We start from the raw sequence: 27,252 nt of genomic DNA, 5'->3' as shown, positions 1-27,252 counted from the left end.
CTTTACTTACCGAGTTTTACTGAGCTGCAGTTGAACCCGCAGACTACAGTGGTTTATTTGCAGTCTTACCGCTGTTCTGCTCTATTTTTAGCTCTTCATCTGTCTCATGATTGCTTGTCAATCGCCTGCAAGCTCCCTTTTTTTTATTAAAATCACAATCAAACTCTTCCTCCTGCCTTTCAAAATTTCACAAACATTCATCCCGTTGGCGCCTGTTTTCACTCCCCCCAAAAAAAAGAAAAACCCCAACAAAACAAACGAGTGTGATTGTTAAGCAGCGACATCAAACGCGTGCTACAACTTTACATTTTCACGCTCTGCTGTGAAACAGGATAAGGAAACGGTGTTCAGGGTTCCTCCAAACACGAGCGGCATCGGTGCGTTCAGGTGCAAAACCTGTAGCACGGCTGCTAAGGGTGTGTAGTTTGTGCGCTGAAGGCAGGCAGGTAGGCAGGTAGGGAGATAGGGTACGTTACCATAGTAACAGCGAGAGGGAACCCAGCAGAAGCAGAGAGTGTCTATATGTGTCCTGACCCATTTCCATTCTCATCCACAAGTGTTTTTGTCTCGCTCACCTTGCGGTTTTCACAACTAAAAGCTCTTCTCCTTCATCCTTGATGCATTTTTCTGCGTTTAGCAAATGAGACATTCAGCAAAACACATGCAGGATATACGACAACGCGGACTCTCAAGGTACATTTGGTTTGCTATTCAGTTCACTTCAATTCAATTCCTTTCAACTTCGTTGTCCCTGAGGGTAAAAAAAAGCCCCGGTACGTACAGGAGTAAAAGATAAATACAGAAGTACGTAAAACAAAGGTTCTGAAGTCATGAATGAGGAACATTTTCATCTATTGAACTGCACCGGAATAACCTCCACAAAGACACCACAGGCTGGAGTTAATTAATAGTTGCAAAATAAAAGAGTTCCTCACAATCATTTTTCCATTTAGTGGACTAAAGCTGAAAAAAGAAATAAAAACACATGAACAAATGTGCCGATGAAGTTCAGAACAGGAAACAGTGGAAAGTATCATCCTGGTCAGTTCAGTAAAACATTAATGGTGATTAAAACATTATTAACTGTTCAGCACTCTTAAGATATTGTACATGATGTACTATGATCGCTTCAATCATTATAAATATAATAACAGAAACACTGTCTCACACAGCTGACAGCATGATTGATCGGGTTTAAAGTGATTGTTGTTGAAGATTCAGACATGAATGTGGTGAGTGACATTTGTTTTCCAGTTATTATCTTTGTTTGTGACTTTGCCTCCGAAAGCAAAGAATGTTTCATGCGGTTGATCTTAGATATTTATAGGATTCATTGTTATTCTATATTTTGAATATATGTCAACAGATCCACAAAACAACCACTTCATTAATTCCTACCGATCCCATACAGTCAATCTTTAAAATCAGGTCACAAATATACATTTTCACGTTTCAGGTTTTTAAAAAAAAGGCTAAATAATGTTCTAGTTTTTAGGATAAGTTATTGAAACGGGAGTCAAATGTGCATTTGTTTGGGACTATTTTCAGCGGTGGATTAATCCACATTGGTGCTCTAGTGAGTATTTGGGGCAGCAGGACGGTGTATGTGGGATTGAGTCAGACTAAACTACAGTGTGTGTGTGTGTGTGTGTGTGTGTGTGTGTGTGTGTGTGTGTGTGTGTGTGTTCATGTCACCCAGCGCAACCGTGTGGCTCGCTGATGTGTTTTTAATCGACAACATTGGAGCACTATGGCACAGAGGAGTGAGAGCTATCAGGCAACACGTGTTAGTAAGACCAGTACATTTTTGCTTTTTTGTCTTTAATGGGATTTGATCACATTAAGAAAATTACAAAGTATCACCAGCAGCCTTTCATAAATATGTCAAGTGATCAGCGAGTCACTGTTGTTGCACGACAGTGGCTTCACCTTTGATATTCGTGGTGAAGCAGTTAATCTAAATTTGTGTGATTTTAGATGTAAGTTCTTAAATGTATAAGTGGTGTGTGTGTCTGTGTGTTTTCAGTGTGTGGGAGGAGAACCCCTGTGTTGAGGAGGGGAAATCTTCTCGTCAGCGTGGTCGGTCTGCTCACAGAGAGACCCTCTGCTGCCTCACCTCTCATGTGGGTCCTGTTTACCATCATCTGCACAATACAACCGAGTCCATATTGAAATCTGTTAAATGAGCTGTTCACTTCAATGTACTGTATTGCAGCCACACTCGAGTGGTAAGCGCTTCAGGCGAGCAACCAAATCCTGTTAGAAATGTCAATTGAAAAGGTCTTGAGATATTAAAAATGTAGTTTTTAATTAAAGGTTTATTAATAGATTTTTCAAACTTTTTTTTAATTACCCGACCGGATGCCTGAGGCATTTGGATTACAACTTTTATCTCACTCGATTCAGACTGCCTCTCCCCATTCAGCCATTTTGGATTAAAAGTCAGACTTCATAAATGCTGTTCATTAATTCCCAGTGCGGGCAGTTAATGTGAGATTTGGTTGCAGCGTTACGGCTGGTCTGAGTGTCTGTTTATTTTTAGATTCTTGTGGTTACTTTGCAGCCCCGGCCTAATCTGTCACGGAGGAGAACATGGAGCAAATCTTAATCGCTGTGCCAAAAAAATATATATTTCCAATGCACTCTGGTGTGTCTGGTTCAGAAATTCAACATGTTAGTGACACATACTGTCACAGTAAATGATGTTATTGACACGTGCTGCATGGCGTATAGTGTAAAATTGGTGAAATAAATTAGAGCCAGCCTGTCTGCACACAGTGTCCATGTGTCATATTATGCAAACTGCAATTTCAGGCAAATAGTATGCAAACTAAGAACATGAGTGTTGTCAGAAACAGATATTTCCTGATCTTAGATTGAATAAATGCATTCAAAAGGTGTTCGTGTTCATTCAACAACAAGATCGTTCAAATCAAATCAAAATCAATTGTGGGCAATGTGTGAGATTTGATGATGCGTAATCTGATCATTACTGGATTAACTTGTTTCAACCTAATTAAAAACACAGATTCAACGAGCTCAGGAGTGTTCTCATCGGAGGGCCCACCAAGTCATTCTGGGAAATGTAGGAAGTCACAAACTGAAGCAGAAGTAGAAAGTATAGTTTGATGGTTATCCAGATTATCGCGATGTTACATCCTCTGATGGTGATTAATGTGTAACAGTTTGAACTATGCAAGGTGTATTTTCATTTAGCTTTGATTCCCTTTCCAGAGATCACCTGTCAATCAAACTGTGTGGGAGGTATTTTGACATCTTTGATTAATTTATGAGTTTCTGTAGCTGGCGCTCTTTACTTTGCATAATATGACATAAAGGGTGCCTGATCTTTCTAACTACCCAGTATATACTTCGAAACTGCTGGTGGAAATGCTTCCCTTAATGGGACAAAAGTACTTTATTTTCTGGAAAGACCGTGACATCAGGTCACAAGAAACTCAACTGATTCACTGCATGCACTCATTTGGTTTTGATAATATGATTAACTGCAAGTTTGTTTTGGAACTTGTACCACTAAAGTAGAATATCAACTCTAGCTGGTCCTGCATCATCAGCTAAAATTGTGTACCAGATGTCAACAGCTCATTTCAAAACATGTATTGTTTAAGTTTATATTGTGGAGAGTTGACACAAATAGATCCGCACACAAGTTGTTCCCATTAGGACTTTAATACTACGTAACATTCCGATCACCGGGCTCTTCCTCCGACTTCTGATAAATGCAGAGTCGCCATCTTAATTACCCATAATGCATACAAACACACCTGACATACCGAACCGGTTGTAAATAGTCCCCATCAAATAGTGGCTAAATATGCACAAGGGTAAAAGTTATGAAGACAAGTATGGTATACAAAGGAAGATACCAGTGTATACATTGACAACATCTACACCTCTAGTTAGTATTCCATAATGGACTCAGGCTAAATAGCCTTCATATATATTAGTACTATAGTAGTAAAACGGACATTCCCATTCAAATCAATGTAGCTGGATGGTCAGACAGGCGACCAGTTATTTGTGTACCGTTGCCATTGAGACCGATGTAGCGGGCTAAATTATTCATACTCACTAATCTTTATATTAAATTCTGTATAAAAAGCAAGTCGAGGACTCACTGAGGTGAGGTTTTGCAGTAACGACTAAAACGAGCAGCGGAGGAGTAACATTACGAAGCGTAGAGAGCCTTGAGAGGTGCATATTCCGAATAAAGTTGTGTTTAATCAGCCACAAACTAAAAAGTATTGATATTCTAGCATATGAATACTGATTCTCCTTGATTTATTTGGGAACTTGGGAGTGATTATATATAGAAAATGCACACAATGTGGTAGGTGGGGCTTATATGGGCTCAATTGCAAACTTTTGACCCAGGGCTCCTTAATGGGTGTTAAACAGGCCATGATCAACACTTGTTTTAAAAATGTATCTAAATTTACTCGCAGAAAGTTCGTCATCGCCGCTGTGTCACAATGTCATGTTTGATACTACTGTTCCACTGAATGTAAAATCTCAAATTTGCAAATCTAACACACAGTGGCTTCATAGTACCATCCATTATCGACCTACCAGTGTGCACATGTCACTGAATTAAATGAAAAAATCTGGCGGGTTTCGCATGTTTTGACTTGTTAACAGTCAGAGTGACATTATGGATTGCAGACTCCCCACTGCAGCAGACAAAGCAGCGAGCCCCCCCTTCCCTTAATCACAAATTATGCCACTTGGTGCATAACTAGCCAGGTACTGAGATTCTGTCGTTAGCAGCATCGACAGCAGGGAACACGATCAATACACTATTATGAAGTCATGCTACACATTAAATGGGCGTTTTTTTATAAGTGCAGACTCGTCAGCTGTGCTGCTCAGCATGCTCTCGTCACTCACTGTGTCTTTGAGTCTCAGAGTCTAGATTATGGCTCAGGAGGAAGTATATTCAACTTTTTACAGACATTAATTTTATTTTTTTATTTCGACATAAAACAGAAAGATTTTGCATTTTTCTTTTTAAGACAATCTTCCAGATGATATGTTATTAAAGATCTTTAAGTATTTGCAATGCGTTTTCTTAAAAAACATATATTTCTGATATGCCGCAGACAGATTGTTGTTATTCTAGTCGATATGTTTAGCCCATAAATTCATATCAGGCACTGGAACAGAACAGTTTGAACCCATTTGAACATTGTACTTTACAGGGATCAGTTTTGGCAAGTTTGTGTTTCATATCATTAAAACCTCCGATATGTTGAATGTGATGTTGATTCTTCCAGGAATTTAAGAAAACATTCTTGTTTTTCATTCTAAACCTTAATGTGACTTTCTTTATGCTTACAGCACAAATACTTGTGTGAGTAAACTAAAACAATGCATTGATTTAGAACATAATCCACACAAAGAACCCCTCATGCACATGCACACAAAGATCTTACTTGAACTTAGCAAGAGTGCAAAACTGAGTGTAGGTCTTGAGGGAACAGGAAACGACTTCCCTCCTCCCCCTTCAATTCTGCCCCCCCTCTCCTGTTCCTCCCCCTCCTCCGCTCCTCTCCTCCTCCTCCTCCTCCTCCAGCACCACGCTATAGCAGCGAACTAGGCAGGCCAACTTGCAGAGTGCAGCTCAGACTCGACAGCGGCTGCTTCCTACTGGGGGTCTTCGGAGAGCATCGCGCTTCAATGTGCGCTGCTGTGCCCGCTGGATGTTGAAATCGCACCGTGCGCCTTGCCAGGAGCCACCATGTCCAACTCAACCCAAGACCCGTTCTACTCGTCTCCGTTCGGACCCTTCTACAGGAGACACGCGCCCTACATGGTCCAGCCCGAGTATCGGATCTACGAGATGAACAAGCGGCTGCAGACGCGCACAGAGGTGAGCCGACCGGGAGGGATAGCTCCTGCGGTACCGGTGGGAGGGTATCCGGGGCTGTGGAGGTCCGGTGCGGGGAGAAGGGACGGGATGTTGGGGCTGGAGAAAGAGTGAAGAGAGAGACAGAGAGGCTCGGGTCGGGATTACGGTCTGTCAATCAGGAGGTGTGGATGCGGTGCAAAAGTGCCAAACATTCCTGAGGTGAAAGTAAACAGGCTCCGGTGTGAAGACAATACCGCTGCAAGAAATACCATCACCCGAAGTAAAAAAAGATGATATGGAGGAGATGCGTTCACGTGGCTATTTAAGTTGTTTAAAATGTAAAATGCATGACTTGTGTCTCCGAGTCTGATATGGGTTGAGTGATCCACCTGAAGTAATACATCAGGTGAACCTGCACCGCAATTATATGAAATTTAAAGATTTTAAATAAGATTTGAAAACTGATCAGATTAAGATGAACAGTTTTTGGGCAGTGAAACATATTAATAGAGAAAGTTATTTACAAATATAAGACAGTAAGGGCGTCTGAAAGACTATTCAACTCTTACCAGGCTGCATAAAGCAAAGTATAACTGTTTTACGTGCATTTAAATAATTTGCATATATTTACATATCGCCCCCCCCCCCCCCCCCCCCCCCCCCCCACACACATATTTGCATATGTGTTTGGTTAAAAACTGCAACAGATCAAGACCGACATGAATGCAGAGTTTGCCCACTGTGGGGTGAAGTGTTTGATGTCTGCCATGATTCATGATTCATGATTCATGATTCATCACTGTGTCTGTGGAGGAAGTTTTCTCAATGAAAGTGACCCTGATTGCAAAGCAAGGTGATTATGATACAGTTGCATGAGTGTGACTTCATTTCATGTCAGTTTCCTGATGCTTCAACTAGTTGGTCGCTCAGCGAGTTTGGTGTACAGTGTCATTCAGACTAAACCTTTGGTGATCCCACTGTGAATTACATAGCAAGCATCTGTCTTCGGCATCTGTTCTGTGATCTCGAATGTGTAAATCTGCAGATAAGAAGTTCATCCAACATGTCAAGTTGTCCTCGCGACGCATGTTTATGGCAATAGAAAGCAGCTAAATGCAATAAAAAGCACCTTTTAGCAGCCTAACTGTTCACTTGTTCAACTATAAATGTTAGGGCTGCAACTAGGGATTATTTTCATTATAAGTCTAACAATTGGTTCTGAATAATAATTGATAATTTTGTCAATAGATTATCAGTAAATAGCAAAAAACAAATGACCATCACAGGTTCTCAGAGTGGGTGACCTCAAACAATGTCTTGCTTTGTCTGACCTGCAGCCCAGAAACAAAAAAAATCACTTAACTATCACAGAAGAATAAGAAAACCAGTGAATGCTATTTTTACCATAAACAAAATCACTTTTAAATTAAATTAATTCTCTATGAATCGACAAATGCATTCTTGTTTATATTTAATTCTTTAAATAATGTGAGTTCTGGCAGCTGCGGGATGCTTTAAGGCTGGAATTTGATTCCCTCTGAGACATTGAAAACTAACTTGTTGTGGATAAATATACCATATTTACATGAGTCCATATGAAATCGTTGCAGTCATTTAAAGGAAATCTGGTTTTAGAGCCTGACTCCAGCTGAGCTGCTGCAGCAATGATGCTGACTTTCCTAAAGAGGAACTTGCAACTTTAAGCAGACCAAGGCGACGTTGCTGAGATGCAACGGCCCGGTTTGATGCATTATTCATACGGAGTGGTCCGAGCCCCAGTGGACCTCGACACCCGCTCCACACATACCCAGACACCAAGTGCAATCACCATGCACGCACACAAGCACGCACGCACACATGGACATGCATGAACTCACACGCATGCATGCACGTGTTCGCATGTGCACAAACACACACACACACACACGCATGACAGGACAGAACCACTGGACATGTATACAGCACAAACAGCACATGGATGTCTTCCATGATGTGAAAACACACAAATGTTAAGTAGACACAAATCAGTTTAAACCATTACCTCCATCTCCTGAGACTAAATGATATAATTGCATAATAATATAATTATTTTTTTGTACCCGTTAGTGTCCATAGCATCTTCATTCTCCTCCTCGTCTTCCGTCTTCAATGGAAGGAGTGTATAATACGTCGTCTCTTTAGCGATGTGCTCATTGTTTGATTAAAATCCAGGTGGCGAATATAATGAGGGAGAAGTAGTGTCTTATAGCGGGAAATAAATGCTTCAGCTTTTGAAATTTGTTTGCATCCAGATGTGCCATACGGCTCAGTTTTAGGCTTTTAACGAAATTATATAGCAATTATCCTCGTGAATGCAAAACTGTAGCCATCAATTTACACAAACCTTTTGCATGTGAAAAAAAAAATTTCAGGGAAAGGTGACAAGATTGTAATAGAAATCTGCCTTTAAAAAGCTCAATGTAGAAAATGAAAATGTCTCTTTCTAACTCTACTGAGAGTTTTTCTCTCTAGGCTTCTAACTAAAACAGATGAAACAAAAAGTGGAAAAAATATACATGCTTCGGGAAGCAGATGGTTTACTTCCTGTTTAGCGAGGTCAGCTGCTGGTCCCTTAATGATATGATGCGAGCCTGAAGGGGTCATTCTGCTGCCTCTTGCCGCTCAGTCCAACTCCTACAAGACGACTTTAACATTCAGCTCACATTCAGACCGTGTCGGTATCAGCGCAGGGTCACGATGATTTTTGTTACAAAAACAGGAAGTTTGGAATGTTTCTTGCCCAAAATCTGGATTCCATTAGAGGAAAATAGCTGAATTGTCCTGGTGGATTGTTGTCTTGAATATTTCATCAAGGTTTTGCTGCGAGCAGCTGTTGCAGATCCTTCTGTGTTTGATGTAAACAGCTAGCAATGAACTGGTCTTTTATCGAAGTATCAGTTTGATTAACTCCGTTTTTAAATTATGTGACGATCTTTTACCTTTGTGTTTTGTTGACATTAGCTTCATTGCCCTAGAGCCCACCGCTGTATGTGGAAATAATAACAGCAAAATCATTCAAAAATCTTTCTTGTCTTTACTTCGGATTTTATGAAAACTCAGTGTGTTGAAAAGTACTGAACTTCACCTTCACTTTGCCACTAAAATGGGCTTGTAAATTCGATGAAGGTAACAAACGGAAACATTTAATTAATGTATATGTTCATCATATTGATAAAGCACTAACAAATACATTAAACATAATACTTTTGTTTGCAAAAAAAGTAATTCACAGTCAAAGAAACGTGTCCTACATAGTGGTGTTACTCATGTATGCAGAGAGGTGTAACACCTCTACTCCTATAAGAGAAGTACAAATAGATGTAATTAGGATTTGGGATCATAATGCTGCAAGTAAAGGACTGTCTACATCAACAACAATGAAAACCCATAGTATTTGGCAATATCTTACAGCTGACACATTAAATAGCGCTAATTAAGCAATTCTTATAAAATCTGGAAAAATCATGAGCTATCAAAGCGATAAAACAACATCAACTGAGAGCTGTTTAACATTAACATCATTTTAGACCTGTCATTATGAACAGGGGTACTTTACACATACGACACAAGAAGACAGAAAGTATATGAAACAAATCCGAAGAACATATAACGGTGTTAAATCCTCTGTTGGATTGTAGTGTGAAGAGGCATATTAAAGCCTTTCTTTGCCTGGGTTTGTTGCTATATATTTTGTTGATCCCAGTCAGAAATGATTTCAAGCGTCTTGTCAGAATTATCACCCAAGTAAAGATGCTTAACATCGTGAAAGGACTTCCATTGTTGAGGATGAGAATGGCTCCGAGCGTACTTAACATCGCGCTCGCTGGCAGGCCGTCGAAGCAAAATGACTCTCTATAGTTTGCATTCCCTTTCGCTCCGAGTAGTTTTCAAAACGGGGGAGCTGACTAAGCCCCAGTATGACACCACCTTTTAGAAAAGTGTTGAAGGAGTCGACTGGAGTCACTCTTCTGGTAGAAATTCTTTCCATTTGTCTTATTCATGAGTGTGCTTTTGAATTTGCTTGGCTGGTGGTGCAACTGCTGCTCGCACTGGCAGGTGCAGGACTCAAGGACTTGACACTTGGAGGAGACTTTCTTACCCCCAGAGGAAGCTATATAGTCTGCAGGAGTATAAGTGACATCTATAGCAGAGCAGGCAGTGAATCCTGCGGGGGTGAAATAACAACTTGTTAGAATTAGACAGAGACATGCTACTCTGGTTTTAACTCTTTTGATTTGAAGTCTTACACACAGTATCGTTGCACGGACTGGAACTTTTAGTTCGAAATGTTTGCAGCATCTGTTAAACCATTTTAAAAGCCAGGGAGATGAACTTTACCGGGGTGGGGGAATCCACCCTCAGATGCTCCAGTGCCATTAGAGACAGGTAAGAGTCAATTCGGGTGGTGTTCAGTGCATTAGAGAGGTTGTTTTATGGTGTTTGGTGGTTTACTTTGAGGTGTACACACATCCAACATGAAGTGTTTGCTTTGAGCTATGAGGTGTAGGAGGAGAGCCATGCAGTGTATTATAGGGCTGCAATACATGATTATTGTCATTACCCATGAATCTGTTGATTGATCTACTTTCTCAAACTGCTTCCTCAATTAATCAATTCATCGGTTAGTCAACAAAATCTCAGGAAAAGGGGAAAAAATGTCCATTCCAGTTTCTTTGCATCCAAGGTGATCAGGTCCTCAAAGGTCTTGTTTGGTCGGACCGAAACTCAAAGATATGCAGTTTAAAATCATATAAAACAGAATAAAAAAATGCTTGCATTGGAGAAGCTGCAACCAGAGGATGTGTTGAGTTTCATTCCTTAAAAGACAAGATATAGACCGATACAAAAAGTATCCCTCTCAATCATCACTTAGGACCCATGTGATGACTTTTTATTTTGCTGTGTTCAGGACGTCTCTGGGTGCTAATCCCTCTGAAAACAACCAGGTGAAAGATCGTAAGCGTCCAAGAGGAACCTACAACAATGGTGGACACAACGCTGCTAGAAACGTAAACCTAGCGAGGCGAAATGAAGCTCGTTCCTACACGAGAGTGAGTCTGAGGTTGGCTTTCTCTCGCTGCTGAGCATCCTAACCCTCGTTAAGCCGGGGAGGAGGGGCCAACTTTGAATTTGATGTTTACAAACCGCAGCCGACAAATCCTATTAATTGTGCCTTTTAAAAGACACTAACGATTAATTGATGATTAAATTATTCATCGATTATCAAAATAGTCGTCTAATTCTTTAATCAGTGGGTTAACTAATTGTTCCAGCTGAACAGAGTGATGATGATACAACGTCCCCCTTTGAGGGTCGTAGTTCACACTGACGACGTTTTATCTGATTCAAATTCCACAAATAGATATTATCTAATATCATCTCATGTTGTCTGCTTTCGGCTCGTTAACAAAGCTTTTTTATTTTTAGGCGAAACTCTTCCTTCAAAACATGCTGAAGGGCTGATTTCTGTTCCTTCTCAGTAACAACTTTTTCACCTGCCGTGCACTCAGAAATAAGAAGGAATAAAAAACAACAACAACGACACAACAAGCACTGCGCGCTTGCCTGAGATCAGCTTTCACCTTTGAACTGATAACTGTGCTGCAGCTTAAACAGTCCTGCTCCTGTGATGACTCGGGGTCTGTTTCTATCCCAACCTTATTACCTGCTCCATTCATACTTATTACCTGCCTGGCTGTATTTCTGCAGCGGGGCTGACTGCTATCCCATTACCTTCATTTTACACAATGTGAACCCTGTGACCTGGCAATCTAAACAGGCTTTGATGTGGATTTGATGCCACGCATACGGCGTGACCACATTGTTTCTGTGCTGTCGCTCTGGGGGCCACTGGCCCTCGCCGCACGGAGGCAGCTGCGATGATTTGTGGGGGAATTTGACACTTAAGCGTATGCAAATGAGCCGGCGGATTAACATTCAGAGGAGGAGCCTGGTCGACCTCAGCCGGTGTAAGGCCATTAGCATAGACGGCATTAATATTCAGCAGAGGAGAGCGGCGACACAGAATAACACTGTAAGTAAAACTACAACACAGAGGGCGAAACAGAAGCAAAACAAAAGCATTTTAATGGAGGCGCTGTAATAACACCCACAGGGCTGCTGCTGCTGCTGACGGTGGGTCTAATGGTCACACTCTTCCTCAGTGGACACACAAGCAATCAGTAACCAGTGATTGGCAGGCCATTCACTGGATTCTTGTGTCTGTTGAACATAGTTAGTCTTATTCTCATTATTCAAAATGGGACCACATACCTGACTCATTGGCTCGACTGTGGAACCGGAGGAACTGGAGTGTTCATTATGGCGAAATCCCTTGTTCCTGTCAGGGGCAAAGTGGATCTGTTCCCATCAGCATGACGTGTCAGATTGACATGAATAGGCTTATGATGTGCAGGTCAAGTTGGCACTGAGCTGGATGGTTCACAGAGAAGGATTAAAGATGAGCCACCGAGAACACGCAGAGGAAGTTTTTAGTTTTTAAGACGTTAGAAGCGCAAATAATGATTTTGATCAATGATTAGACGGAAGATTATTGATGTTTGGTGTGTAAAGTGTCAAAATATTGTTAAAAAAAGATATTGTCTTGAAATAGTTTGTTTTGTGTGACCGACAGATATTCAGTTTACTATCTTATAAGACGAAGAAAAGCAGCAATCTTAAATGGAGAGTTCACCACAAAATCAAAAACACGTATTTTCCCTTCTATTTATCGATGTAGATTGTTTTTGGTGCGAGTGTTGGAGATATTGGCGGTAGAGATGTCTGTCCTCTCCAATATGACGAGACTATATGGCACTCGGCTTGTGCAAAAAAATATATTTTGAAAAACTCAACAGCAATGTTCTACATCCAGAAATCATGACCCGGTTACTCAAGATAATTCGCAAACCTTATTGGGAACAGTTTCATGTAGAAACTAAGTTCCTAAGTTCCTTCCAAGATGTATTTTTTTTGGCGCTTTGAGCACTACAAGCCGAGTGCCATCAAGTCCCATTTTATTAGAGAGAAGGCAGACATCTCTACGGCAACTCACACCAAAACAATCAAGATTGATGTATCGCACTAAAGGTAAGAGGGAACATGTATGTTTGATTTTAGGGTGAACTGTTCCTTTAACAGCTGAGAGGCTGGAAAACCCAGGATTTCATGTTAAAACCGATCTATTTGCTCAGCTCAAATTCCAAACGAAGGACGCAAAAGAGACGGGCATGTTTATTGCTTATTTTAGTGGATCACCATTAGCCTCGACATAGCAACAACAACTAATCTTTTGCCGGTCCACACATTAAAAGATGTCCAAACAAAACATTAATATATTCATGAGAGCAGGGAAGTCTTAATACAACACAACTACTTCAGTAACAACACAAAACTATTCAAATTCCCCCATAAATGACATAAAGGTGTCGAACAAATACAAACACGAGTTAATTGTTACAACAACACCGCTTCATTTAAGTACCCAACCATTCATAAACATATATGATTAATAAATATAAGATGTTGAGGCTGTAGTTTGTAGTTGAATAATCAATTAGTCAATTGACAAAAAATCTTTTTCATTAAACTTTTACCAGACTGAGAAACATTTCCACAGAACCTAAGACGTTTAAATTCTTGGTTTACAGAGACATTTTTTACAGTGTGCGTGTGTGAAACGAGAGTAATTACCAGAAAGGTGTATCGCGCTGCCCTTATCTGAACCATTACTGTTGGATTTATCTACCATCAGGGAAAACAAGCCACTGCAGGTATCACTGGAAAGGCTTCTCATGTGTCACGACTGAGTTTTTAATGATGCAAAACTGAACAAAAGGCTTTAAAATCAATTAAACAATTATTAAAACACATGTTAATTGTGTAGGAGAGGGCAGCGAGTCTTCCTCTGTTGTAGATGTTTAGATATTAATCCTTGTTTTCTGTTAAAAGCAGCCTCAGTGACACAGCAAATCTTCACAGCTAATTTATTAATTAATAGATTAAAGATATTAATCGGACAGTGTTGATGTTACCAGAGTCCATTCAATTATCAAATACATTTAAATACAAACAAAAAACATCATTGAAGCTCCTTCCCACTCACTCAAACAACAAAACAAAACAATGGAGCCCTAAATAAGTCTATATATTTGTTATTGACTGACTAAACAGCGTTATTATGTATTTCTCTGTCTCTGATATGTGTTTTCATTATGATTCACAGTGAACAGACATCTGCTGTTGTGGACCCGTAAAACGTTGCTCGGAGCTCTTACATTAACAGCAAAAACATTTTATATTTTCATAATGCTGCCAGTCTCCGAAAGGACCGAATGACATTAGCTTCTGCTTCCCTTATTATCCCCCCCCCCCCCCCTCTCCAAAATAAGGAATAATGCTGCTAAAAGGTGAGCGGACAGACTGATGGAGGAAAAAAAGTCACCTTATCCGAAGATAAGTGTAGTCATTACTGTTAAGTCAGCTGAATGCCTTTTGCCTGTTTATTATTTAATTCATTATAACGCTGCTCTTTGGTGTAAAATCACTGAATAGACACAGAAAGGACAAAAATCATATATGAAATGCAGTCTTTCGTGTTTTGAGGCAAATTCAGTCTACAAAACTGAATATTCTTTACATATTAACGTACAATTCAACAGCACAGTTAAACAGTTTTCAGTCTTACTCCAAGTTATTGGTGACAGTAATTAATATCTGCTTCTACAGACCACAGTGATAGATATTTGGATAACTTTATTATTCGCCTAAGGGGAAACATGTCCGGTCGCCCATACAGAAGTGACAAATAACAAGAGAGACTCAGGCCAGACATATCGAAGACATACCGTCACAACAATAGCATGCTACATGCTGAAGCCTGTCATCCACTCAATTAAAAAAAACAATGTCTTTAAAGCAGCTATAATTTAGATTTTCATAACAATAACATGTCGAATAACAACGTGGCAAATTTCGCCGGCTTTGCTCGGACCACTTCCATCTTCGAACTCAGCCTTCATTGTGATGTCAACTACACCCCTGTAAAGTTTGACTGCCTCTTACATGGTTGCGCCGCTGCTGCGGTGATAAAATCCGTCCAACAGACAGAAATATAAACACTCACAGACTCGCAAGGTGAAAGCAATACTGGCGTCGCCGTCGCAGCTGGTGATAAAAGTAATAATAATAATTAAAGGATGGCAAATAAACACATATACTTGACAGTTGAGATATTAAAAAGATACATAAACAGGTTTGGATATGATCCTCTCCAATGTATATATTTAACGTGACACATTTACACAATAGACTCATTTGTTGGTCCAGTGATGTCACACTGTACATGTGATGCTCTGAGAGGATGTTCCCAGAAAGTCTTAGGAAGACAAAAAAACAAGGCCTCTGGTGAAACAATGAGCGCCGGTCTGATCCAGCAGGATGCCCGGACAATAGACCCACCTTTTTCCTGGCCCTTTCCCCTGGTTCCTTCCAGGCTGCACTGTCGCTCAGATAACACGGGAGACAGACGGGGCCTGTAGTCCATGTATGTCCTGTTGTTGTCCCCCCCCGACGTGGTCAGAGGGTCCGTCCTGAAACATAAAGGTCACGGTTGGATCTCTGCTGCAGCCGGTGTGTGTTGAAGGGTCTTTGAATAAGACGCTGAGATCGGCCTTGAGGATGGTTTTCACTTTTTGAAACTAGCTTCTTTGTATCCTAAGATACAAAACACAATGGATGAAGCTGCCGTTTAAAACAGTAGCTGTTCCTAAATGTTTACTGCAGCTCTCTCTCTTCTGGATGAGTCTTCAAAATTACACATTTGGTTTAGACAAGTTTAGGCACAGACCTACTTGGTAAGATTTAGGAAAAGATTGTGGTCACGACTGCAGCAATGATTTAAAGAAACCAACATTGACTGTGAGAGGAAATAGGAAATGAATTTGTGTCTCCCAACGTTTTATTGACCCATCCATCGTCCACCTGAATCCCAACACACAGTATGCAAATTTGGTGAAGCGTCCTCTAGGGAGAACAGCCAAGTTTTGAGTTCTTCATTCTTTTTTCTTTTTTTTCCAAAACCATTTCCAAGATTTGTCTGCTTCCGACCCACTTCGTTGTTTTTTTACTTTCAGCAATGTTTTAGCCATTATCTGTTTTTGCTGGGATGTATCTTCCTCATACTTCTGTTTGTTTGTGTCTAACTGAAGTAAGGAAAAACTACTGAGGTGCAGGAACATTTTTGTCAACAATATTGTAATTTTTCAGTCACTGTCCTAATAGTACGTCATCCTAGAATTTTCCTTTGTAGTCGTATTGGAATACTGCGGAAAAAAAAACTCTGAAGAAGTAGATTTACTTTAGTCTTTTAACATATATTGGCGTTTTGGATGCCACTTAGCTCGTAGAAAGCAGAGTAACTTGTGCTGTGTAAACATATCGTAATATTTCATCAGTTCAGCACCAGATTCAGTGAACCCGGGAGAGACGCACTGCTCTTCAGGTTTAGTTACACCAGGAGCCAGCCGCTGCTCGTTTCTGGCTGTTTCATCACTTTTGCTGATCAGCTGTTTGACTCTGATGTAGTTTACTGCTTTTCCTCTGAAGTGAACTATTCTGAATATATCGGGAACGGACTACAGAATATTACGAGCCTGGACTGTTTTAATTTAGTCAGAAAACACTTTCTGTGCACGCTTGTTCTCCTTCAGCGCCCATGAATATCAACCAACAATTAGCCAGAAGTAGCCAAACTCCTGCTCTACTGAAGTGTCATTGAGCAAGACACTGAACGGCTCTGGGGGCATTGCATTGTAGCGGAGCCAGACCTCTGGTCTCAGCAAACATCCGACTAGAATCTAATCTATTATATATGACATGATGAGCTCAGCCGCATACACAGATTGTGCTCTTCAGTCAGTATATCTTTGCAGGGCCCAGCCTTTAACACAACAGTGAACAATGCGACGCATTACAGTTCAAGACAGCACTGCAGCAAATTTGACACATCAAAATGAAATGTTATTATTAGTCGAGAATTGTAGTTATTATTATAGTTATTGTGACAATAGGGGGAAAAAAACATCAAAAGATTGTAAAAGGTTATCAGTTGAGTCAAAAATAAACAGCTTCATCATTAAATAATACAGATTTATGAATGTAATGACATTTTTACGAAAGCAGAACATTCCTTGACATAAGACCTCACAATACACATAATTATAATAATTATATATATCTATGTACATTAAAAGGAATAGTATTACATTTTTCTATCGTACTTTTTTCTTTTACCCCAACCGGTTTATGAATAGATTACAAATAATCTATTCACTCTACATGTTTCATGTCTCATTTCACAGTTTAAAATTCTTCAGAACTAATTACATTTCATGCAAGTATTGTGTAGCACTGAGGAAGCCATGGTGGTCACATACAGAAGATCACACTAGTGAGCAACAGGTGAATATGTGTTTACAGGAGGAGCTAACTGGCATTACAACAGAGCACATTCACTTAAACTGAACAATATCTGAGGATGTGATGAATCCGGTATTGATTGAGTTTTTTTTGTTTGGCGGTGTGTTGATTGTTTACTGGTCTAAATAGCTCAGCAGTGGGGAATACAGGCTGGAGGGGTAGAACAGTGTTATTGTGTCCAAGTCACAGCCGGAATCCTCGCCTTGCTTTTGGTTTTAATTTCTCATGGGTGCTGTAAATAATTTGACTTCCCGGCTTTATCGTTCATGCATTTTGTTGTTGTTTTATTATTTTCATCCTTATTGATGTTTGTTGTCACTTAACACGGTGTCCTGATTGTGTGTCAGCTGGTGCATATTGACTTCTTCTTGTTTGTCTTCATTGAGGTGAGCTGCTTGGGTTTTTGGTGAATCTGTACACATTTCAGGTTTTTTTTACATGCAGAGCTGGAACTAATGGTTGGGTGATTTTTTTATTTTGATTATTTATTTAAAGGAGACAGTGCTCATTTCTAGGTTCACGCTTGTGAATTTGGTTTCTACTAGAACATGTTCATACATGCTTTAATGTTCAAAAAACCTAGTACTTCATATTCAAAATGCGTACTCTCGTTCAACATACTTTTGTTTGAATAAACGGTAGTTTGTTACCTTGTCACTTGCTACGAGCCATATCATAGAATCATCATTAAAGTCTGTTAAAAGTTTAAAACTATGTAACGCTGAGTGAAGTGAAATCTTACACTTACACTTATATTGAACTGACGGTACAGAGCTGCCCGCTATTGTCACTTATGAACGTTGTCATCACCTACGCATTGCATTGTGGGATATTTATGCCAACGTAGTGTCCAGCGTTTACATACTGTACTATTGGTTTCACACTAAGGTTTTCAGAGATGCTAAAAAATCTCACGTTCTGTTTTAGTGTACAAAATATCATATAAATCTGGGATTTAGAAGGCAGCCATTCTCATGCACTGCAACAGGAAATAAACTAGAGCTGAAACTGTTAAACGGTCTCTATATATGACATAGTTTTATCACAACTGTAAGGAAATCCTGACGGCTCATTAAAAGGCACAGCTTCTGTGTAAAGGCTTTGTGTATTTCTCTATGGATTGAACGTTTAATACTTACACAGTATTTATATAGCACTCAGACCTGCTTTATAATAAAAAAGACGTGGAAAGCTCACATTTTACAGAATGGGACCTTTAATCGTTTTACACATTAAACGGTTAAAGGTCCCATATTGTAAAAGAGATTTCCAAAGTGATATCTTAAAATAGGCCGATTAGTCCAAAACCCAAAGATATTGAATTCACAATCGTATGAAACGGCGTAAAGCCGCAAATTCTCTAATCCAGTGTTTCCCAAGCTGGAGGTTGGGACCCCTCGATGGGGTCACAAGACAAATCTGAGGGGGTCGCCAGATGAAGTTAAAGAAAAAACGTTATTCTGCTCCATAAAAGGATATTTATCCCCCAAAAATACTCAAACCAAACAATTTGAAAGGTTATAAAAAACACTCTGTGCTTGCTTGAAGTGCTCACACCTCATAGGAACATGTAACCCTTGATGAGGTCGTGAGTTAGTTATCTATCTTTCTAACGGGGTCACAAAAAAGTTCTGCTGAAATTCACTTTTTTTTATAGGAATTTAGCGGAAACCCTCAGCAAGTCCCACTTGTCAGTCAGTGTGTGTGTATTGATCAAGGGCACTTCAGCAGGACAATGATATTATTGCTGTTGTGGGGATAAATCCTGCGACCTTCTGGGTGAAAGCCAGTGGTGCTGGATGCATCCTCGCAGCAGCTCCTTTTGTGCAGGTTTCCTGCATTAAAAACAGCAGACAAACAACTTCTGCGTATTAACCTCGACCTTAAATCTATATTGAAACACAAACGGTGGTCTCCGACTACTGCTTGTATCTTCTGACACAAAAGAAAGAGGGGGAATGGTAACGATGCCTAAGTAAATTGGCAGCCATGCAATTAAATGTGGGAACTTCCTCTCTGACTTAATTTATATGAGAAAGTTCATTCCCGGTGAATGTGCACTGGCTGTTCAAGGGCAATGACTTTTTCCCCCCCGTGCTGCATTCATTTCTCCTCATTTGCATAATGCTTGGCTGGTGGCTGTAAGGTGGCCAAATGCAGCAACATGTGAAGTTTGCATTATATAAAAACACTTAAGACCCAAGAGGGTAAACCTGTGCAGAAACATTAGTGTGCACTGAGTCTGACATGATTAAAGTGGTGTTGTCTATGTAGTCTAAAGGAGTGGTTCTTGTACTTTGTCATCCTAAGGACCCCTAAATAGAAACAGCACCTGCATGTGTGGTTAAGTCTTAGTCTGGGGATTTCATACTGCAGTGAGAGAAAAGAAGAAAACAAGCATTTTTAAGGAACTGATTATTTGTTTGATTCTAATTCTCCGAAAAGAATGGAAAAAAACAAAAGAAAGTCCCAGAACCCAACTTGGCATCATCAAATTGTTTTTTTTTGTCAGACCAACAGTCCAAACCTCAAAAATATTCAGTTTATAAAGATGTAAAACAGCAGCTGACGTAGCAAAAACACTGTCTTTCATCCACTGGTCAATTTTGAGATTTCACTTTACTTTTTACTATTATAATTACTTCTGTCAGACTAGTGGGAAGAGAACTTCCAGAATTCACATTTAGGTTTTTATTTTACTACTTTGTCTATTTGTCTATCTATATCACCTGGGGAAGTTTCATGGTGATATCTGTTAGTTACATTTTATACCCAAATTCATTTGGAAGTCTCAGTAACTTAAAATGATCAATCATCAAAATCGTTGTCTGATTAAAAATCCATCTGTCGACTTACCTATGAATACAGTTATTGTTTTAGCAACTGAATTGAATACAAAACAGGTTTTTAATATATTTTCATTTAAATTTCAATTACTTTTTAATTAATATTGACTCTAAAAATGTCAAAGTGCTGCCACAAAAATTAAAATAATCAAGGTTGTGCACAAGAACTGTGACTCTCTCTCTCAAAAACATTTATTATTATTATTATAGAAGCAGTTGTGTGAAGAAGAAAAATCTGCATATCTGGCCAATCCTTGCGTAAAGTCGCCATGATTGTTTGGTTGTCAGTTGCAAAAATTGTCGTACGCTAACCCCCAATTACAACGTCTGTGAGGTGTGGATGGAGGGCGTTTCAGGCACCGTTACAAGGTCCGACAAGCACATTGTATGCTGACTTCTTTACTTTTATCTAAAGTGTGGCATCTCTCAATGGCCTTCACCAAACAAAAGCTACCTTGCTAAAGATCCTTTTCAAACATCTTGAGAGTGTATGGTTCTGTTAAGTTGTTATGCTCCCCAATAACCTGAAGCTGTTTGAATCTCTGACAACAGTACAACTTCCTTGGCCCACCAGTCAGCCGGGCTCCATGCTATTCAGGAGCTGAATGGGGTTTCAGACATTGGTAATTCTCCAAGGTCAGGCCCCAGACACGCCTACACTCTTGGAGGCTTTTCTGCCACAAGAGGCTGGAAGCAACAGCGGGGGGGAAAAAAACGAACAAAAGCTTTCTGGGAAAAAAATGTTTAATGTAAAACATAGAGTTAGTGGTTTATGGACTGTTAGAGAAGATAGAGTGAGGGAAGAAAAGGGTGGTCTTCTTTTATGTGGCTGTGTGAATGCACGCAATATAGAAATGTGTGCACAGCATGGGTTTATTTGTGTATAGGTGCACGTGTACAGTACAAAGGGTTGTATCGATGGATAGAGATGGTACAATGGGGCGCTGTGTGTTTTTACAGTAAAACCTCTCTGTCTATTGCCACATTGTGCCATCTGCGTCTCCATCCGGTATGAACATTTATATATGCGACGACTTAACCCCTCAGCCCTGTTGCTATTTATTGAGGATCCTCCCTATGCTGTCCCTCCAATCCTCTGGATTTCCTGTAAATCCCCCGAGTCTGGCCAGCACTGGTGATTTGTGGTTGGCTAGTGGGCAATTGACACATTGATAAATCCCCCTCAGATGGGGTGCGATCCGTTTGAATCAATAGAGCCTTATCGGCTGACGGCCGTCACGGCTGCGGCCATGTCCGTTCACCTCGGGTCCCTCGGAGGCGGCCTGATTTGTAGCATTTGACAACAAACATCGTCACGCCACGTGGTTCGTCAGAGAGTCCGCGGGCGTAAATGAAGGCAGGACGTTGTCTGTCAGCGAGCAGCTGCAGAGAGGATGGGAGACAGACACAGAGAGAGGGAGGTGGACACAAAGAGAGACGGGCAGAGATAGAACAAAAAAAGACTCATAGGATATTGGAGGATTTTTCTTTTTTTATAGTAAATATGTCTCATTTACAGTTTTATAACCTGCTACCAATGACAGAATAAAAGCAGAGCTCCTAACATATCCTGCGGTAGTCGAGGGATTGAAATTGAAGACCACATCCGCAGCACCACGAGGCTTCAGTGTGGCTTGTTCAGCTTCAGCCAGAGGATTCGCATGGCTCGTGTCCACTGGCCAGGCTTTAGCCGTTCTCCGGCCCGTCTGGCTCCGATCCAGCTTCTCCTCTGTCTTTAGATCCGAGCCAAACGTAGCCGGTCCACGGCTCAGCCAGCCACATTTTTACAACTTGGCGAGACTATGGCCAAAAAGCTGCCCAAAGCTCCAGTTTGGAGGATTAATGGTTACTGATTCTAAATAGAGCATCGCTTGCATATAATGGAAAAGTTCTACAGGAACATTTAACTTTATTAGCTAGCGCTACTAAATGCATATTTAATTTACAAAATAAGTGATATGGAGGAGAGCAATGAAACTGTCAAGTGCCATTTGTTTTATTGTGGTAAAATGAAGTGCTGTTCATGTTGCATGAAATGTGGTTGTTATTTTTAGATTTCTCTGTTGTCTGGGTGGGTTTAACCAAAGCATGTCATACGTTTGGACCCTGCCTGAGCCAGATATCATTAGACTGACAAAATGAACTATATTGATACAGAGCAGAACATATTATTTTGAAAAAAATGGTTCAGTTTCAGGAAAATGCTTGAAAACAGTGTGAGAAGGGCACAGAGAGAGAGAGAGAGAAATGGACATAATACTAACACTGAGTCTAATAATGAAACCACATTTTTAAAGTCTATGTGGGTGAAACACTGCTTAAATCTGAATGTGGGGAGGTTAACTAACCCTCTTCTGTAAAACTGAATAAGGGATTTTAAGGAAGACAGCATTCTGTAAAAGAAGAGAAGTGGGAGCTTAAGTAAAACACTTTTCATTAAAACAGTAAGAGGAAGCTTACTGAGGAGTCTTTAAGACAGAGTGATGGGGGCCCTCAGGATGACAGCAGCACTCGAAAAATGTATCTCCAACACTAAATCAAGGCAGATTATGTCAAAATGTGGATCGCGCTTCCTCATGAAATCCCCTAACCTGTTTTAGCAGCAGGGGAAGTTCAGTTGGAAGGTTTGGTGCTTGGCACCGTGAAAGAAATGTAACTGGTGAACTTCAAGGATACTTGTGATAATCCGTATGTTTGAACTTGCACAGTACATTGATAAATGTAGAGGAGTAAAAACTCAAATATTTCCTTCTAAGATGTAGGGGAGTGGAATTATAAAGTAAGATGGAAATACTTAAGTGAAGAACAAAAACCTGAAAATTGTATACTTCAGAATAGGCTACTGGATTTACTTTCAATTGCCATAGACCTAAAACTAATTACATTAAAACACATGTAAATAACCTATATTTTTGACAAGCATACTTAAGGATGTTGATGCTTTTATTTTTATTAAATTCCATACGTATTGTAATGTAAACAATTGTCCTCTGTGGAATGTACGTTGGAGCTTTTATTTTGTGTTGAAAAGAGACCGTCGAAGTAGCTTCGGTACATAATGTTTAAATTACTCCCGTTGATGAGCTACGTCTGTTAAAAGCTGCATTCTATGTTTAGTTTATTTGACCTCTATGTTGTCGTTTTGCTACTTAATTTCAAACTAGGATATGAAATGATGGTAATGTTTTTTGTCTTTTTGTTTTCTTCCCTCTTGTCGGTGTGTACAGCATTTTGTTAACCAGTTAGTTAGACCATCAATCAGTTAGGATTGCTATAGAATAAATAAATCACAGGGAACATGCCACTGTAGATTATTGTGAGTAAATCCCATGTGAATTAACGTTACACTTGTGATACTCGCTATAGGGCACCACATATGTATTCAATTCATTCAAGAGTTTTTAAAGTTAAAGTAACAAACAGAAACCATTGAGAGATGGACTTACGTGTTGTTTGATCTGTAATCAGAAAAACACAACGCCAACTTTATAATTTATGATAAATACAGACACTTATTTTGATCTCTTTGTTATGTTTTTCTTGTGTCATTAAAATGTATTCAAGGAGTTATAGAAATCAGCTGCACGAACAGGGTCATAGTTGCACAGTGAGATCGCAAAGATCTGCTATGTGTGTGTGTGTGTGTGTGTGTGTGTGTATGTGTGTATATACAGTATAGAGATAGAGATAGAGAGAGTCTTGTTGACCCTTCATTTGACTGTCAATCCCAGGAGGTCCCGCCCCCTCCTGGTGGTGGATTATGGGTTGAACTCCATCTGAATGACGAGTAGCACCGAAGTCAGTCCGTTTCAATTTCTGTCTATTTTTTCCTTCTCCGTCAGTCTCTTCTGAAATAGATGTATTCATATAAAACAGACACCACACACATGCTGGTAGTTCACACCAGCTGATTCTCACAGTATGACACAGTTAAAGTCAAACACACACACACAGACACACACACACACACACACACAGACACACGGCAGCTCATGCAGTCCGTTCCCAGCGGACAGCTGGCCAGTGATACATTTGCATACACGGAGAAAGCGTAGCACGTTTCCACACAGTACACTGATTGACCTAATGGGGGTGCTGTCATTACTGGTCAACATTTTCATAACAATATATGATGTTTTTGACACAGTCGGCCCAGTTTTTGATGAAACTTGCACCATTGACACATTTGGATAAGTGGTATGGTGCTGAAGTTGCTGAAGGGAAAAGGGTAGTCAACTTTCCAAATATGAAAGGCCAGAACTGCTACCATAACTTCCTTATTGTTGTTGATTTTATTTTATTTTTTACAAATATTTGCGTGAAATAGTGTTCAGTTTAATTCAATCAACAACAATTTGTTTAATTAATTAATTAATTAATGAAGAGAAAAGGCCAAACATTTGAGGATTGGCTGCTTCCTTCTGTTTTTTCATTATTGTTCATTGACAAACATTTGGGGTTTTGGAGAGTCGGTTGAAGGAAACAAGCAATTTGACATCTTGGGCTCTGAGAAATTGTGATTGGCATTTTTCACATTTTTTTTAAGCAGTTTATAGACCAAATGATTAAACGATTAATCAAAAAGACGGTTGTGAGATTAATTGATTATGGAAATAATCGTCGGTTGCAGCCTGTCTTCGAAGAAGGATGTCTCTTGTTGTTTCCGAATCATCGATGGGGATGATGTCTATTTGGACATTGATAGAATAAATAAATAAATGATAACTTGGACTTAGACTTGGACAAATCTTCCATTAGCCTCATACTTGTTAAAACTCCTCTGTCTCAGTTCAGTCTGTAGTTCACAGTTCAGCTGATTGGTTTGCCATCCAAAGGACCTCCACACTTACTCACGATCACCTATTGATTGAGCAGCTGGATGAAGGTCCAGGTTTACGTCCTCCTGACCACATCGCTTCCTCTTTGCATCAGACTCGCCGCGTTGGAGACACGCTGACCTGCGAGGCCGCCCCGGTCGCTGCTTATCGGGCTTGACGCTGCTCGATGGTGACAACGCTAATTGTCAGCATCTGGAAAGTGCTTGCCATCCCTCGGCCTGGAATGAAACGCAGTGATCTGTCATAACGTGTCAGAGGAAATTAGCATCAGTCCAACGTCGGCGGGTGGAGGGGCGAGGGCAGGGGAGGAGAGGGGGTCGTCCGGCCAACATGATCTGGGGTTTTTTGGGAGGAGGAGGAGGAGGAGGAGGAGGAGGAGGAGGAGGGTAAACGGCTGTTAGAGGAATCATTTCAGGCCAAAGAGATTTACATGAGTTTCCTCATAGAGTGTACACTGACTACTGCTTCTGTAGATCTGTATAACTACTAGTACTTCTATGTCTACCGTTATTACCACTGATACTGCTACAATTACTACTAAAACTATAGTGTTAATATTCTTACTATTTCTACCACTGTTTATTTGCCACTAAAGCTATTAATAGCTGCTGGTGTTACAACAACTACTACGACTATGTGAATAGCTCTTTTGAAGGTACAAGTTGAAGGTATCATCACCTGCTGTGGAAAGTAGAAGCAGCAGTGAATAATAAAGCTGTTGGACCTCAGCTTGTAATTCAGACTTGTAGGAGCCCGAGGCAGGGCTCTCCCAAAGTCCAGGCTTAAGAAAAGTAAAGGTTGCCAGGCTTTGGCTTTACATCGACCCGTATAGGCTCAGGCCAGCAGCCAGCATTGAGATCACGTTTTTGAACCTGATTTATAGACTCATTTTGAAATGCTTTTTATCTCTTTTTGTAGCTGTCAGCTTTTAGTTCTTATCCTTCCATGTAGTGATGTCTTTTTATGGGCCTGTCATCATTTATTTTACGCATGTAATGTATTTGACTGTTTTACAGTTCATACTTGAACCTTTTTGTAGACTCAAATGTAAGAACAGTGATTTAAATAAAGCTCATAAAATTCCTTTTAATGACCCCCCCCCCCCCCCCCCCCCAAAACGAGCCGATCTACAATAAAGGAAATACTTGCCCTCCTGCACTGCTGGCTTCGTATATAAAAAACAAATCTTATTTATCTTGTCTCATAGAGAGGCATGCATGGACACAACATCTTTGACTTATCAGAATGAATCAATATTGAATTTATGTAAAAATGCAGCAGCGCAAGAGCAACAACCTGGATGAAGGAAATTCACCGAGTTATTAAATAATATGAATATTTTCATACCAAACTGACACAACCCATTGTCCTTTGAGAGGACAGAGGGGTACCTGAAGTGACATGTTTTTACATATATTGATGAACTAAAGATAATTATTCTTTAGAGAAACACAGTGTCGATTAACCCTGAGGAAGTCCTGCCTCTGTCTAACTGTAGTGTTCTTTTTGTCCTTTAACAGGAAAGTGACAGTTTGTGGTGGGACGCCTTCGCTACAGAGTTTTTTGAGGAGGATGCCACCCTCACACTCTCCTTCTGCCTCGAAGATGGACCAAAGAGATACAGTAAGTGCAATTAGTCCAAGTCAACGGATCGGATCAGCACAAAAGAAAGAAAAGGGAGCAAATATAACTTTTAGAGATCCCTGATCACGTTTATTTTGCCGCCGATACTGATTGCAGATCAGTGCTGGTCCATATTGTTGTTTGATCATAGCAGCTGGTCTACAAGGCTCCAGACAATTTTTCTTTGCCACCGTCTAAAAAATCATTTCAACCGCTCTTAAGGCAGTAAACCATCAAAATTGTAAATGTTGTCCTTTTAACTTCTTGTAGTCACCGATACTGTTTTTTTCCTCATCAATTCAAACAACTGGATTTATTCAAGTTTCTCAACAATACTGCATTTTACGATATTACATGTGAACACATCTTAATAACATTATGATTTATCTTCACCCAATACTCATTTTCACTGAGCAGAGCCTGAACGCATCCTAATGTAACTGAATGGATCCTTCGTTTGAACACAGATTGATTGTTTACATTGTAACATTATCAGAGATAGACGACCAGTAAAGCATAATTGCTGATGTCCTGATCACATATTTGACTGAATATTGGC

The 27,252-nt window shown here is 40.1% G+C and overlaps 1 protein-coding gene across 1 annotated transcript; it reads left to right on the top strand.

Moving 5' to 3' along the window:
- Window positions 1-5,642: 5,642 nt before the first annotated feature.
- Window positions 5,643-26,693, top strand: LOC142962877 (LIM domain-binding protein 2-like; the record flags this gene model as incomplete). The annotated part of the gene is made up of 2 exons (XM_076103559.1): window positions 5,643-5,890; window positions 26,591-26,693. Coding segments are annotated over exons 1-2 (235 nt in total), but the record flags the coding sequence as incomplete, so codon positions are not given.
- Window positions 26,694-27,252: the final 559 nt, after the last annotated feature.

This window comes from Anarhichas minor, unplaced genomic scaffold (genome assembly GCF_050575085.1).
Source record: "Anarhichas minor isolate MPS153535 unplaced genomic scaffold, ASM5057508v1 ptg000028l, whole genome shotgun sequence".
Taxonomy (NCBI): Eukaryota; Metazoa; Chordata; class Actinopteri; order Perciformes; family Anarhichadidae; genus Anarhichas; species Anarhichas minor.
The sequence above is the reverse complement of the archived record's forward strand: the minus strand, read 5'-3'. Positions and strand labels throughout refer to the sequence as shown.